General features: G+C 38.1%; 1 protein-coding gene across 1 annotated transcript in view; it reads right to left on the reverse strand.

Moving 5' to 3' along the window:
* Nucleotides 1-13,739, reverse strand: part of LOC101863227 (probable dolichyl pyrophosphate Glc1Man9GlcNAc2 alpha-1,3-glucosyltransferase) — a 16,766-nt gene extending 3,027 nt beyond the window's left edge. Inside the window, exons 1-10 of the mRNA XM_005089947.3 lie at nt 13,629-13,739; nt 10,363-10,441; nt 9,662-9,855; nt 7,990-8,102; nt 6,790-6,857; nt 5,554-5,668; nt 4,348-4,454; nt 2,274-2,394; nt 1,387-1,526; nt 68-204 (exon numbers count right to left, since the gene is read on the reverse strand). Of these exons, the coding sequence (XP_005090004.1) occupies nt 68-204; nt 1,387-1,526; nt 2,274-2,394; nt 4,348-4,454; nt 5,554-5,668; nt 6,790-6,857; nt 7,990-8,102; nt 9,662-9,855; nt 10,363-10,441; nt 13,629-13,693 (1,139 nt within the window). The 5' untranslated portion in view covers nt 13,694-13,739. The remainder of the gene's footprint in view (nt 1-67; nt 205-1,386; nt 1,527-2,273; nt 2,395-4,347; nt 4,455-5,553; nt 5,669-6,789; nt 6,858-7,989; nt 8,103-9,661; nt 9,856-10,362; nt 10,442-13,628) is intronic.
* Between the last annotated feature and the right edge of the window lie 3,230 nt (nt 13,740-16,969).

A 16,969-nucleotide genomic window follows, 5' to 3' on the forward strand; every position in this document is an offset into this window, starting at 1 on the left:
CCCCAAATCTCCCCCCATTGCTCCCACAAATGCTTCACCCACAAAGCCACAGTCCGCCGTCACTTACGTCATGGGTATGATCATCAACAGCACAGCCTTCTCGTGTACATGCCAGCCAAACAGGAAGGAGGTGTAGGCACACAGGACCACTGACCGCACAAACGACACTTTGTCCTTGGACACCCACAGGGAGTACAGCGACGGCTGGAGCACCGAAAAAAAAAAATCATTAAAAAAATAATGGTGATTTCAAAACCAGCATGATGGACTTTGCAAGGAACAAGGAAGAGAGGACTGGCGCTTATATGACCTTATGCAGTAGCGAGCGCCGTGAAACCTCTACTAAAACAAAAACAAGGAAGAGAGGCTAACCAAGGAAATTGGCGCTCATATGATGACCCTATGCAGTTGCGAGCGCCGTAAAAACTCTACTAAAACTAAAACCAACCAAGGAACACATGGCGCCGAAAGATGAGAGGGTATTCAAGAAGTCTGGAGCATAAGAAAAAAACTGACATGAGCCGTTTGCACAAGAACGTTCAATAAGTAAAAACTGACAAGAAGATTTAATAAGTAAAAATGACAAGAAAATTCAATGTCAATAAATAAAAACTAACATGAGCTGTTTTCACAACAAAAAAAACATAAGCCGTTTCCAGACATGACGAGGGTACAGCCCAAAAATGGATAATGATATGTGAAGCAAGCTGACAAAATGAGGTACCTCTCAGATTTTAGCCATATGGACACAGATGTCGAATTTGTGAGGTTCAATTTGTACAATTTATAAGTATGAAATAATGACAGACATGTTAAACTTGAAGAAAACTGCATCCATGAAAAATGTACAAATTTGGCCAACGTGTCGATTCACAGATGACATTTCCATTTGAGGATGGCAAGAAGTAACCATTATTTTTTGTTAGCACTCCTCACATACGGTAAAACATTCGACTGCCACAAGCAACAGACAAATTGCAACCCCTCAAGTCATCTGGAGAACATGATTTGTTTTCATTACAAAATTTGGAAAGTCAGACTTCATTTTTTTAAACAGAAAAAAATCCTATATTCAGGTGTCTTCTTTGGACTTGACAAAAACGTGTATTCAGTTCTTGAAAAGTGAGCAACTTGTCCCTTCCCTGAGGACAGTTGACAACAGAACACTGCCTTTGGGACTCTGAAACCAGGAATTCTTACAATATGGCAGCACACTGAGAGAAGCACAGTGGCAGAGTAACCATCATTTAGCACAATGGAAGAAGTAAGGCAGACAGACAGACAAAAACAACAAAGAGAAGTTGGACCTATCAAAACCCAGAAGATAGAACACAACGTCCACGATACAGACCAACAAACACACAAGCAGACACACACAGCTCTCACCATCATGGCGATGACCGTCACCATCATCGTGACTATCGGAGGGACGTCGGGCAGCACCACAAAGCTGTACTCCTGCACCATACCCCCGGTCATCGCAGCCGACGCCACGCGGTCAGCACCCACCAGACCCAGTCGCACGGCTGGGAAGACAAGACCAACGGTCAATGGTTCACGCACAAGCCCACAGAATTTATGCCATTTGAGAAGCAGGCTCATGGTATATCATTTATGAAAACTTTGATAAAGCTAGATCATTTAGATTCAAGATGGCTCACAGATGGTGTATGTTTATGACATTGATAAAATTTAGAGGATTTAACCCTATCCGTACACCCCGGAGACATTTTGTATCCACGGGGTTGTATTCTTCACATTTTAGAATTCTATTAGTACGAATATCTCTTTGAAACTTTCAGTATTTCTCAAAAAATCATTTGGACAGACTGCTATGCAAAGCATATGGATCGGATTAACGAGTAAATTTCCTCTTTGGACAGTGGTGGCACAGAGTTCCCCAGGTTGTACGGATACAATAGTAAAACACGACATACGGATAGGGTTATGAGGCAGACTTCTTCAAAACAGCTAAGTGCTTCAGTACACTTACATGAAAAGGAGAAACTCCATAAAAGAAGCTGTCTTGCATTGGAATGGAACTCACACCTTCTGCGTGCAAGACAAAGAGTCCTGTGTTTACAAACTTACCTGACACATTAACGACTTTGTCTCTCACACACACACACACACACACACACACACACACACACACACACGTATACACACACACACACACTTACATAGACACACACAAACACACACAAACACACATGCACAAATACACACACACACACACAAACACATATGCACACACACACACACACACTTACCAGAGACAGTGAGGACTTTGTCACACACAGCGTACAACGCCCAGAAGTTGGGGGCCCAGTAGGCATGGAGCAAGCCGCGCTTGAAGGGAAACAACCGTGACAGCACTTGCCCTATTTGTTGCTGGGGAAAGAAAAGGTCAACTAATGAAAAAAAAAAGCGATGGTAGTTACAGTTGCAGATGTTTTACACCCCCATCTACACAATTCAGATCATTAACTCACATGAGCCTTTTCACGTGGTTTTATACGACGCGCCGCTGGCTCGGTGGCTTGATCATTGCCTTTCTCACCCTGGATCAGGATATAGGCCACGAACAAACACTTTCTCACCCTGGATCAGGATATAGGTCACGAACAAACACTTTCCACCTTTCCCTATCCTTGGAGAGTCGCTTGATGTCACTTCATATCTTCCCATTTTTCTGTACATCCATTTCCGTGACTCTTCTCCAGGTTCCACGAGGAACCAGTGGCCTAATCCTGTGTATTTACGGGAAGTGCTTTATTGATCATTATCTCCGGTGTTTTTCGGTTGCAAGCTACGGGAAGCGATGAACCAACAGCTGACCCACTTATTTCTTTTCGTTAAAAATTTGGAGAAGTTATGTGTGATGCTTTTTGAGCAGTAATGGACTAAGTCAATCACCCCCACATTGCGATAGATGATTTTATTATAAACTGGACGGGAAAAAAAAAAATTGTACAACCCCCAGACATTGCCATTTCAAAATATTGATAAAATAAAAGCTATTTGGAAAAATCAGTTGCAGAATTCTTTTTCTGTGAGGGCATCTCTTTCTTTCTTTTTTTGCACTAAAAAAATTACGATAGCGTTCACTAGTCTTTTTATGGTTAACCAATCAATATACCCTAAACCTGTCAAGCTGCAAAGGTTGTTGGGGGAAAAATAGCTCAGGCTCAAGTGAGTTAAGGAGGTGGGATTTGGCGCTGGCTGTCAGGACCAACCCGGTATGAAAAGGATACATTATCCCAGCACACGAACAGAGATACTCAGACAAAAGTAGAGTAGATTGTGCTCAACACAAACCAGCAGAACATGACATTCCTAACGACAAGAATTGATTTCAAATGCCGCCCTTCTTCCCCCTCTTTATACAATCACCGCATTGTAACCATCTTACAAGCATTCAAATAACACAACTCACTTCTCAGAAAGCCATTTGTTTTTAGATCAGACAGCTGTGTACACAGTGACATAATACTGTCCCCGTGGTTTTATGCACCCCGCATAATTTAGCAAAATTTGATAATTTTTTGCATAATTTCTGATTATTTTCCTTCATCATTCTTCTTTGTTAAAATTAACAGAATTACATAATTTCAAATTCTTGGGCTCAGTTTGCATAATTTCATTAATTTTTTTTGCATAAAACCATGGGGACAGATAATATGTTCAAAAAAGAAAAAAATTATTTAAAAAAAAAAACAACCCAAAAAAAATCACCCACCTGTAAGTTGCGAAATAAAACAGCACAAAGGACAGTGTACATACGCATCGCAGCGTGGTGGAATCACGCGCTCATCAAGACAACGAAATTGAAGAAACAGACATTTTCCGCTTGTTGGGCAATTTTTTTCTTTTTTTTTTCATAGCTCAAAATCTGTTATGCCCATTTAAGGACACATTTATATGTGGATTTTACTGATAAACATTGAGAAAAGGCACAAAAGACGTAACTTTGCCATTTCGACAAACTCTCAAGACTTCCAAGACTATATGTGCTATCTTCAGAAGAGAATGTAAACAAAGGATGATTAAGAATTTTAACAAGGGACGATCTTGTGTATGCTAACAAAAGATGATCTAGAATTATAATTAGGAACGATCTTGAAAATGTTAACAAAGGGAAATCAAAGAAAATGTTAAGAAAGGGAAATCAAAGAAAATGTTAAGAAAGGATGATTCTAGAAAATGTTAACAAAGTCAACAAAACCTAGTTTTCCTCCTCTATCCCATCATAGAAAATACATGTAGCATTATAAATAGCCTTCAATCTCATCAAAAGCATCACATACCACACATAACAAAGGCAAACATCAGTTTTTCACTCACAAAGTAAATGAATGGTCCAAACGACATAACAAAGACTGCACCGACAACAGCACCAAGACTCGCAAATCGTCCTATGGAAAATTTTCTCCACAACACCGGACCGGTTCCTGGAAGTGGAAAAATAATTTTGTTTGAGTACAGATCAGCACATTGAAACAATAACCGGTAAAGAGCTGCACACTGACACAATAAACTCTAAAAAGCAATACGTACAATGACAAGATAACCTCTAAAAAGCAACACATTGACACAATAACCTCTAAGCAGCAGCACATTGACACAATATAAGCCATTTTGTTTAAGGGAGAGTAAGAAAAACAGAGAAAACATTAGAGAGAACATTTTTTAAAAAGAAGCAGGAGCAACAAATGGCACACCACGACTTACCCCCCCCCCCCAGGTTGAAAAATAAAATGGCGAAATGGTATAGGTTTAATGTCCCTATCAACACTGTCAGGTTACCTAAGAGGCGGGACCTCCAAGTCCAACGTCCATCTCCAAAGGACCGAGCCAAATGGGAAATTCGTGCAAAGTGTCTTTTCCAAAGGACACAATGTCGGACCGAGCTGAGGCTCGAACCCCCAACTCCGCAATCTCACAACTATGAGTCCGGTAGTCTAACCACTAGGCAACCAATGCCTTGAAAAATAAGCCCAGAAGAGTTCATTACAAGAAAAGAGAGACACTGGTAAGTCTTATACCTTCGTTTAGAAAGACCATAAATACAGAAACAAAGAACAGGGTGACAAAATTACAGAAATAAAGAATAAAGTGACAAAATTATAGAAACAAAGTAAAAAGTGATGAAATTATAGAAACAGCGATTAAAGTGATAAAATTACAAAAACCATAGAGCACAGTGTCAAAATTATAGCAACAAAGAATAAAGTGACAACATTATAGCAACAAAGAGCAGAGTGACAAAATTATAGAAAGAGAGAATAAAGTGACAAAATTACACAAACAAAGCACAGAGTGACAAAACTATTGAAACAAAGAATAAAGAGACAAAATTATAGAATAACGAATAAAGTGATAAAATTACAGAAACAAAGAACAGAGTGATAAAATTATAGAAAAAAAAGAGCAGAGTGAAATGGACAAAATTATCGAAACAAAGAATAAAGTGACAAAATTATAGAACAAAGAATAAAGTGAGTGACAATATTATAGAAACGAGGAACAGAGCGACACGGACAAAAGTACCGGTGAAACAATAGCTCCGCAACAGGTAAACGAAGTAGGCAGGGGCCACGTACATGTAGATGTGCTTCATATTCAGCAACACGGCGAACCAGAACGCACCTTCTAACACTCTGTTCTGATGAAATACGAAAAAAGGACAAGGGATGGGGGTGCAGGAGAGGGGAGATTGGGGGGGGGGGGGGAGAAGGGGTGGAGAAGGGGGAGAGAAGGGGGGGAGAGGGGAGGGGGGGTGTAACAATATATTTTAAGACATTGTGCCAGTGAGACAAGAAAAAGTTTTAAACTTTCCCAAGTGGCCGTATGTGAGGCATCGTGGTGGAATCAGGCACTAGTCAAAATAATGAATTCAAGGGAAACAGTATTTTTCTTCCCGTTTGATAATTTCGATTGAATTTTCATTTATTGGCTAAATTTAAAAACACATTGCTGTGTGGCTTTTACTGGAAAATGTTGAACAAAGAAACAAAAAAATGTAAATTTACAGTTTCCAAGGACTCTCAATCTTTGGAAGTCACCAAACTTTTTCTCTCTAATTTTAGCCCTGAAACCAGGCGACCCCCACTTCCACCATATCACAAATATCTCGAAGGCTATTCAAGAAAAATTGATATTTTTTTCATCCAAAGCAAGACAAATGAACCGGCTTTAAGATGATACCAATAACATCATATGTCCAAAAATTTACGGGCGCCTGATTCCACCGCATCGTGGCAATATATATAATTAAATTTAAATAACAGAAACAAAGTCTCTATTGTCACATCTTTGCTACTTTAATGTCATGTTTGCAAGGAGGAGGATTAGGGGAAAGGGGGATGTGGTGGTGTCTATGTAACACTAATATATTCCAATCAGTGTAGAAGTTTATTTTTCTCAGACCAGTTTTTTCAGTTTTTGACCAGGAATATCTAAGTAACATGTACATAACTAGTCACCTACTGATCCAACTTTTGAGAAGCATTCCATGGTCAACATTTACTTTGAAATGTACATGTTTCTGCAGGAAAAAGTAAATAGTTTTGCTGAATCGAACCTTACATGAGATCCTTTCAATAGGGCAAAGACATAATAAATTTCAAAGTACAAATTGCACAGCTAGTATATAAAATTTAATCAATAGATTATCTATTGAAAACATTTGTAATGTTTCTACAAATTTTAATGTAACGTTTGCTGATTAGGCACAGTATTACTATTTATTTTTGTAGTAGGAGATTTGGGCAGGGTTTTCCTCACCTGTGTTATTCTCACCAGGGACAGAAGCAATATGCCAAACAGGATGCCGTTGTACTGAAAGTGAATGTCTGCACTCTCATAAGGGAAACAAATCCGGTGTACACTTTTTCCTGTTTCATGCGATTTTTGTCTCAAGTATAAAATTTAAACAAATAACAATACATTATTTTTTTAACGTATCAAATTACAGCAGAAATGCTTCATTTTCTGAGAGGAACCAGGCTGTTAATAAAACCAGAACTCAGAGAAACTTGATATGAACCAGCCAAAACAACATTTTTTCTATAAAACAACACACTTTCAGTGCACTGTCTTAGCTAAAGGGCAGTTTGAAAAAGTGGAGGAGGAGGATTCCAAGGTACCAAGCAGTCAAGACACCAGCATTTGGCTGTTTAGAGGAAAAAACACTCAGGAAGAACAAGACATGGCTAAAAACTTTATTTGGATCTGAATCAGTACCTTCTGCAAACTATTCAACTTGGTAACCAATGGTGCCAACCCAACAGTCACAAAGTTTGACTTAACAATCCCTTTCACAACTATTTCTTTTGCCCAAGAAAAAAATACAGCTAAGCCTGGTTAAAATAAATTCGCCTTGCATATTTTTTACAGATGCTTCTTTGCTAATGTAATCAGTACCCAAATTTTTAACATTTGTTTGCTTAAAATACATTTTTTTAAATATTTCAATCGAATACATTCTATCATTTTTTTTCCAAACCAGTCTGGTCCAGATTTTTTCACTTTTCACTTCATGTTGTGTGAATTAAATAGACTACAACACAGACAGAACCCAAAATGACAAATCAAAACATGATAGACACTGCGACATAACGGCTCACACATGTAATCATAAAAAAAACTTGGAACACTTTCATTCAACTTTCAGAAAGGACAGTCAGACCTGGAATGAGAAAATCACCTGTACAAACAGCCACCTGTATAAAAGACAATCACCAGGACAAACGGCAACCTGTATAAGAAAATCACCTGTACAGACAGCCACATGTGTAATCACCTGTACAAACAGCCACTCCTCATCCCTTCCCTGTCACATTTTTTTGTATATTATATATATAATATTATCAATGACATTGTATAAAACGTTCACCTGTCTAAGACAGCCAGTTTTTCCTTGACAATGGGTGCTTGTCTTAGAGTCTACTTAGACAGTTTCAACTCTATTCATGAAAAGGATACGATCCACAATAAACAATCCAACATTGAATATGAGGAGTGCAGGTATGATTGCTGGTTGAGAGTCCATTCTCCGCAAATTTTTGCCCGCAAACAGAAGTCTGTTCTTGTAAAATCTGAAATAATTTACATTGAGAAACGAGAACAAACTGAGGGAGGTTCACGGAGTCATACAGGAGACACTATCAAGTTCTCACTGCAGAATGTTCCACATTTTTACAAAACTTCACGCCATTTCTGGGCTAAAAATTACTCCGCAGCAAGGTGACCTCATGTAGCCACTTTCATATGGTGACATTTTTTTTCATTTTTCTATATTTGGGGAAAGATTTTATGATTTTCTACTAACAATCCAAATATATTATTTTGTGAAGAGCTTCCATATGGACAGCTTGTAAAAAACTGTGGAATAATCTCTTAAGTGTAAGTTAAAAGGCCCTTTCAACACCATAAGGTTATGTGAGAGGCGAGACCTGTGGATTCAACTGCCGTCTCCAAAAGGACTGAGACAAATAGGAAATTCGTATAAAGTGCCTTTCCCAAGAACACAATGTCAGACCCAGCCGACGTTCGAACCCTGAACCCACAATCTCACAGTTATGGACTTGGTAGGCTAACTACTAATACTAAGCGACCGATTCCACGTGAACAATATCTCTGGTACATGATTCTTCTTTCGTTGAAAATGCGGAGGTCGCTGATCGGAGATGAAAAAACACTAACATTCTACTTCTGACACATATAAGTACTGCATGTAAACAAGCTTCTTTCTCTCTTACATCAGGATATCAAAGACACTTTTAGTTTTAGTAAGTGAGAGTTTTATGGTGCTTGCAACACAATGTGGTCAAATAGCCAAAGACTCAAAAAGAAAAGACCAAGATATTGTGGGCTTTTCCAAACAAAGTTGCATCTAGATCATTGCTCCAAACTCATGACAGCTTCTGGCTTTTCTATTTGCATCATTGCTCAAACTGAACTTCAACACGAAACTCAGCGTCTCCATGATAACCACAATGCAGATTTCAACTATAGGAATATTCCTATATTTTTTGGGGGGGGAGGAGGGGGGAGGGTTTGGTTTTAGTAAGAGTTTTACGGCATTTGCAACACAATATGGACATATAAATGCCGAAGATTAGAGGTGTTATAAAAGAGTAACAAACATAAAAAAAGAATGAGGAGAGATAAGGACAACAGATGCTTGATAGGAGAGAAGGAGCAACCACACTAGACACTAGAGTACCCGCCAACCACCCACTTACTTTGGGAAGGGCCCCTAATGAGTACCAAGTGAGAACAAATCAGTCCAAGAGGAAAATAGATAACTTTCAGGAGCAACACATGCCCACCTGCACCCCTTATCTACCCCCACCATGTCCCTTTGACCATCCAAAATCTATAAAAGTATTTGAGGGGCTGAGATGCAAAACCCACGACGTCCTTTTTAGCACTTTTAAGAAAATCAGCTTTTTTTAATGCAGCTATATGCACCAACAAGCGTAAAAACATGTTTTGGTGGCTTATATGAAGTATGTGTTGGGTTTTGGCCGAAAGCACTTTGTGCATCTGATAGCCGTTAACAATGCATTTATAAGCAAAAAATCTTGATTTTTCCCAAAACGTCGCTTAGCGGGTTTTGCATCTCACCCCATTATTTGTACCAATATCTTACTCGTTCACAGCATAAAAATAAACAAAATCTGTGAAGATGACAGACAGTCTCTGGAACAGAATCGTGCGCTCACTCGCATACTTCAGATTGTTCACAATGAGCATCTGAGCGTCAAAAAACTGAGCCACACATGACAGGAGGAACTCAAACGCAGCAAAGAAAGGCGGGTAATCCAGAGTCCATTCTGATGTATCCTGAAAAAAAATCCCCAAAAAACAATCAGATAGCATAGTCCAGTTTTACAAGTCAGTAAAAGAAGACCAACCTTCAATTGGAAAATATTTGTTTTCTATCGCTTCAAAATTTGTGTGAGGAATGGAATTTTCCAAAATATTTCAATCTAATTAAAGGATGAAACTCTGAAGATCAAATCTAATCAACAGTTGAAAAAAAAAGTAAAATAAGATCTTTAGGAAACACAGTAACAGCAAAGTAACAAACGCAGTAACTTAAACAATGAGACAAGTAACAAGTTGCTGCAACATGTAAGCCTGGGATTGGTGGGCACTAACATAAATTTTGCCCACTTCCATTTATTTTTCATTGTTAATAAATCTTTGTATTTCATACCCTAGCAAGAGGTGACCCTTTTGTAAAACTGAAGATTGGTGGAATTTTTCCCTAAACGGAACATAAAATATCAAAATTAATCTACACATATATCATTCCACTGCAAAATATTTCAGAAGCTAACAAATTACCTCTGTATACCATTTCCGCATCGGCAAAGAATGGGTGATAGCCAGCCAGTTTCGATGCACTTCAAAATCAGTTGATCTGCTGTAAAAAAAACCCAGAAAAGTCATTTTAAAAGTATAAGATTCAAGAAACATGAAGGGAAACGTACAACGGAAAAACAAGGAATGAGGATCATGGCAGTTTTTGGATAATTTGAGTAGTGATGTGGGTTGGATAGTATTTTATGCACCTCCCCATGTCCATTAAAGTCTCCTGGGCTAAAACTTGATGAATCGCACAAAATGATAGGTTTGGAAAATGTATAAGCTCTATACTGTATTAAATTAACATTATATAATATGTTGCCGTTTCTCTTTTATCTTTATCTCTTTGCTGTATTTTAATTGGCTGGTGTGTCAATTTTTGTTGTTGTTATTGTTCTGGTGTTGTTGTTTTTCTCTCTTTTTCGTGTTTATATAGTGTAATGTCATTTAATTTGATCCTGTTTCTACCTTTTTTTAAAAACTGTGTTTAACCGTTAGAGCGTGTCCCCACCAAAATCGAATACTGACACAGGAAGGCCCCTTGTGTGTGATTCCATAATTTAACGTGTAATATCTTGTACTTTTTATCTAATTACATGTTTAGGGTTAAAACAGCCAATCTTTGGATAGGTGGGCACAGACCCTTGTATATTTGATAATTTTTGTGGTTGATTAAGTGCTATTCTAGTTTTGATTTCATTCTGTGGTGAAACCTTTATTTTTCACGTTATTACACTTTGTGTGGCTACAAATGATACATTCTGGACGCATAAAACAAAGCACAAGAAATTCTGATGCTCTAGATTAACCCTTTCGTTGTCAAGGGGTATGCATTCCTACTGTCAGAGCAGATTTTCAGCTGAGCTCGTTACCCAGCACAGTAGCCTAATGTCTCAGTGTTAATGGACGCGCGGTCTAGATCTAGTATTCTTGTGACATATTTCAGACGCTGGGTCTTCGATTGTTTCGCTTTTCTCACTTTTCTGATTCAATATTTCCTCTTACCTTACTTCTAATTTTGACTAAAAATCTAAGTAAAAAAGTGAACTTATTTACTTTTTTTAAAGTCATTCCAATGTTTACATTTTACGAGAGCACGTGATCTGTGTTATCGATCGCTTGCAAGCCTAGCAAAATCAGCACTGATATCATGCACGTCTTTCATTCCCGAAAAGAATCTATGCAGCGCTTGGCCTTAAACTCTGTACCTAGAATTCGAGCCAGGTTCTTAGCGTGTCATACATGTAACTTCATACAGGCAACCAAGAGCGGCAAATTCTGCCCACTTCCGTGACGTACATGATGGTATGGCACAGCGTTAGAAATTACACATTGTCATGACGTACCAGGTATGTCATAAAGCAACCAAGGGGTTAAGTTACACCTCTATCAACATTATATTGCTACACGTCGTCACAGAGAGTTGAAAGCTAGAAAATTAATGGCAACTTTTATGGCAACTTTTGCCATTTTTTGTGGCAACTTTAGGCAAAAATTTGAAGGAAAAAAAATGGCAAAAAACCCAGCTCTAGCTTTAAGGGTAGACCACATTATATAACGGTGTAGACCATTTCATTAAGTGGACCGATACAAATATATATGGCCATAAAACTTCCAAACACTTCAAAACTAAAAATCAAACTCTAAAGAGGGCCAGTGCGAGCGTCAAAACGGTGGGAATGGGGCATGTAACCCCCCCCCCCCCCAAAAAAAAACCCCTTCCTACACATTTTTCTGCATTAAATTTTTATCAGTCTAATTCATGCTAAATTATTTTTATACTAGTTATAGTAGAGAAGTCTGGAAAGGAACACAACTACAGTAGATTTTTATAGGCTTCGTTCTCACACTCACACATAAAGGTGTACACAAATCTGGTCTTTGAAAGTTCATAATTTTTCTCTGGCATGGCAAGTTCATGAGGAGCAAATGGCAAAACCAGAAAAAAAAGAGTTCAATGCACGGGCGCATTAAAATAAAATAAGTGTATTTTCCAACACTTCAGTACTTAGTCTGTTGTCTAAAAAAGTCGGTATAGTAGTAGGATACATGATACACTATCACTGAAGTGAAGGCTAGGCTAGTGTGTGTGTCAAGCGTGTGCAAGCGGCTTGAGTCTGAATGAATAGCCTCCCGTGGCTATTCCGACTCAAACTCCAAGGCGCGTTGCGAAATCACCCTGGAGTACCGGATGAGAAGCAGACAGGCAATTTGACCTTGACCTTCCTCAATTTCTACGATCTGGCCAAACTTTTCTACACAAATTAAGAAAAGTATTAGTGACGTCAGAAGTGAACAACAGTTGCAAATATGAAATGCTGGACAACAACTTTAAAGGCAAATAGGGAATCGGCAATCTGAGCTCAAAGCAGTGAAAAAAATTGAAAATTAGTTTCAGAACAACAAAGGATTATTATAAATATAAAATAGCTGTCACCAATGTAGTCTAAACCCGCGTAAGTTTACAATCATTATAATAAGACGAGAAAGACAAAATAAATCAGTGATCAAATGGAAGTCCAATCAGAAATTAAAAAGGGAAAAGTTAAAACCTTTCCAAAGGGAACAAAAGTCAGTCATTAAAAGTTTAGTAACAGTGGTCTGTCTAAAGGAGAAGCTTTTAAATGTTTTCATGATTTTCAAATAAAATCAGAATAAAACAACACATATAATATAATAATATATAATTATCTGAGTGTTACATCGCGCATTGGAGTTCGAGTCCAAATAGCCACGGGAGGCTATACAGACTCGAGTTCGAATTAAATAGGTTATAGATTGAGATATATAGAAAATCTAGATCTAGATCTAGATTCTAGTTGAGAATAGAATCTAGTCTAGATCTAGATCTAGATCTAGCCACTTCGGCTTCGGGGAAAAAATGGCAAGCCACAAAAAGACCAAAGAAAAAGTCTTATTTTGTTGGGGGTTTTTTAGTTTAATAATCTAACAGAAGTTGTGAGGAGCTTGAAACCCCCACCAGCCCACTGCGAACATTCAATATAGTAGAGCGGCAGGATGGCCGTGGTGGCGCAGTGTGGGAAAAATTAACAAAACCGACAGCTGCCTTCCAGCAGTCCACAGCCACCACAGACCACAGAGTCAGAGTACAGAGAGACACACCCTCACCCAAAATGGGAAGACAGTCTTTTAGAAACCACAAAACGCAATACTGTCAATTTATTTTATTACGGGGGGAGACACGAAAGCGACCAAGAACATAACGTATTCTTCAAAACACTTACTATCCCGGAATGAACAACAGTTTCACAAGTGTCGCGGCGGCTGCCAACGTCCAAACAACCGCCATGTTGACGCCTTTTCAACGAAAAGTGTTTTCCTTTCCAAATGCATAGGGAGGCTTCTTTAAAACAAAACAATTAACTTTTACTTTTGCATTAATGCAAGTAAAATTCACAAGAGACCACATTTTTAATTTAAATAAAACAATGATAAAATATTCAATAGAACAAAATGTCACAAAACTAAAGAAATTAAAAGGGTTATTTGTTTAGCAGTTATCGTAGATTTATCTTTTGGCCTCCCGGGGTTTGTTTCTTTTTTTTTCTCTTCGTGAATGTATGTTTTCGCATTTATAGTCACCAATTAATTCCACCTTGGTAGTATGTGTTATTAATGTATTTTAACCAACTGCATTCTCACCAAACGTACAGTAGCAGCAGAGATAAAGTTTAGTTATACTTATATGAATGAGACAGACAATTATAAAAGGTGTACTGTGATGCAAAAGGTTCCCCCACTAGAGGGAGGAGAGGGGGACACACACACACACACACACATACACACACACACACACACACACACACACACACACACACACACACACACACGCACACAAACACACACAGATGCAGTGGTGGAGGGAGGGACAAGAAACAGAAAGAAAGAGGGGGATAGAAGTGGGAAGGGGAGAAAAGATAGAGAGAAAAAGAGAGTGTTTGTGTAGTATCTTTTGTTTGGGGGGTGGGGGTGGGGGGGTATTGAGTTGTCCACGGGGTTGTTGTTGTTACTGCATAACACGACATAGATGAAACTTGCGATACTTAATTAAAGGAGGAGTTTTTTTTAGTGGAATAGTCTCTGAAAAATGTGGTAGAGAATGGAAGGAAAAAGAAGGATAATAAATTAAATAATATAGAAAATGGCGATGTTCAGAAGACACGTGTCGTGGCAGCAGGATTCTAAACAGTTATGGTACAGTAGGCACAGCCAGGGCGAAAGTGTTTTGTTTATGCTCAATGATATTGTGTATTTTGTGATTCCCAGTAGCCAATACCAGACACAAAAAAGAAAAAAAGAAACATAGAAGAAAAGAAACATAGGTCTACTATCCATTTATGATGCCATTGACAATTTTTGAAAATTTTAATGTGAATTTGACAGACCAAAATACACACAAATTCTCTGCAAAGATTGTTGAATTGATATAGTACTAGTATTTTCACATAATGCTTCTAAAATACAACCTGCAACGTACTAATGGTCTATTTTACTACTCCATATACTCTTTTTTTTGTACATACCCTTCTGTGTCATACACGGTGCACGGGCAAAAATAGGTGGCAAATACTTTCAAATCTTCTCAAACTGACCGAAAACTTATCACACACTCACGATTAACGTTGGTACGTTGTAGGCATACCCTTTAGAAACATCCCCGCAAAGGGAAATGGAGTTGTGATTTGTAATTTCAGAAATTTCTCTGCACAGGTGACCCATCCGTCAAAACCTATTTTGAAGTGCTGTATTCCAAAAATGTACTTTTTGTTTAGTTTTCTAAACATCTGAGTATAGATGTCTTAGTCAATGTCTTGTAACTGTTTTTAATTGATAAATCAGATGTTTCTGGACTAAAACAACCCAAAATAATATTTTTTGAAAATATTAGAATCTATAATAATTTCCATAATTTTGGGCATCAAAACTGATCTCTTCCGGGCTGTACCTAAGGCATATTAACTCGGTTTCTGTTCTTTAAAAAGGGTTTTACGACACTTTATATACACAATTAGCTCATAAGATCATATAAGAGCCGAAGATTGTTTCTCGAAACAAACAAAAAGGAGGAGCGGTAAGGACGATAGATGTTTTATAGGAAAGAAGTATAAACTTTACAGGAGAGTGAAAACACCAAAACGCAAGGTTTTTATTTTGGATAAAGTGGACTTGGAAGGCTTTGTGCACAAACTCCTCCCTTATTACCTAACCCACACCTTTGAAACTTTGCAGGCGTCCACATCATCCATGTGGCTTCCTCCTAACTTAAAAAAAAATCCACGCAAGCTGCTTTCCCCGATTTTTCCAAAATGCTTTGTTTCGTCCACGCAGAGTTCTAATCTTGGGAAATTTTGTCTTCTAAGACGCCATTGTAAACAAGTGAGATTTCCGTTCAGTAGCCGAGAGCCAGTACTGATTCTACACCTTTGAAATTCTAGAGTGTAAAATAGCGAAAGCGGAATAAGAGAATCAATCTACACATCTGTTACATGTCATGTTTGGCAAAAATACAGGAGGATATGAACCAACTAAATGCGAGCTGCGAGAAATATGACATGTAGATCAGTATTATCAAGACCGAAGTCATGACAATTAGCAGGAGACCGGACAAAGTGGATATCTACATCAATGGATCCCATCTAAAGCAAAGCCGCGAATTCAAATACTTGGGCAGCATTTTCACAGAAAATGGAAAATTAGATCGAGAAATAGAGACTAGATGCCCGAAAGTCAACTAGAATAAATAGATTCTATATCATTTTTCAAATCCATTTTTAATAATATTATTATCGTCACGTATTTTAAAATTTTGTTTAAAAAAAAAAGACCCACAGGCTAATTATACGCGGTCTACAACTCTTACAATTCTTCACATAGAATATCAAAGAAGCCAATTTAACGTATTCTGCACCTGGCTAAAAGTGCGCACTGGTTAATACTGTCCCCATTGTTGGGAACATCATTCGAGCCCCTTGTTTGGTATGAAAGCACAGTAATCAAAGGCAAACTTATACACGTTTCGCCGCAGAATTCTGAGCAGCTAATTCGGAAAATGCGATTTATGTTTTATTTGTTTTCTGAATTCTGACTGACACCACGCTCACCTTTTTTTAAAACATTTTTTTTTTAAATACATGACGATATTATTGAAAATGGACGTGAAAAATGAAATATTTATTCTAGTTCACAAATTCTATTAGGGTGCTGGTGTTCAGGACTGATTGGAAAGATGAGGGTAGGGGAGGGGGGGATTCTGGGTGCCAAACCTTTCATGTTTAATATTGTGTTGTGCGGTATCGTGGTGAAATCAAAAGCATATCCAAATAATGAATTCGTACAAAACGGAATTTTTCCCCCCTGTTTTGGGGAATTGTTTTTGGTTTATTGGGGTTTTTTTTTGGCTCATCACCTTTTCAATCCATTAAAAACATTCAGACATTTCCGCCCGGATATTACTGAGAAAAGTTGATTAAAAGCATCCCAAAAATGTAAAATTTCACAGTTTCCAAGGACTCTCAAACTTTGGAAATCCCACACACTCACACTCACACACACACACACACACACA

This window comes from Aplysia californica, unplaced genomic scaffold (genome assembly GCF_000002075.1).
Source record: "Aplysia californica isolate F4 #8 unplaced genomic scaffold, AplCal3.0 scaffold00011, whole genome shotgun sequence".
Taxonomy (NCBI): Eukaryota; Metazoa; Mollusca; class Gastropoda; order Aplysiida; family Aplysiidae; genus Aplysia; species Aplysia californica.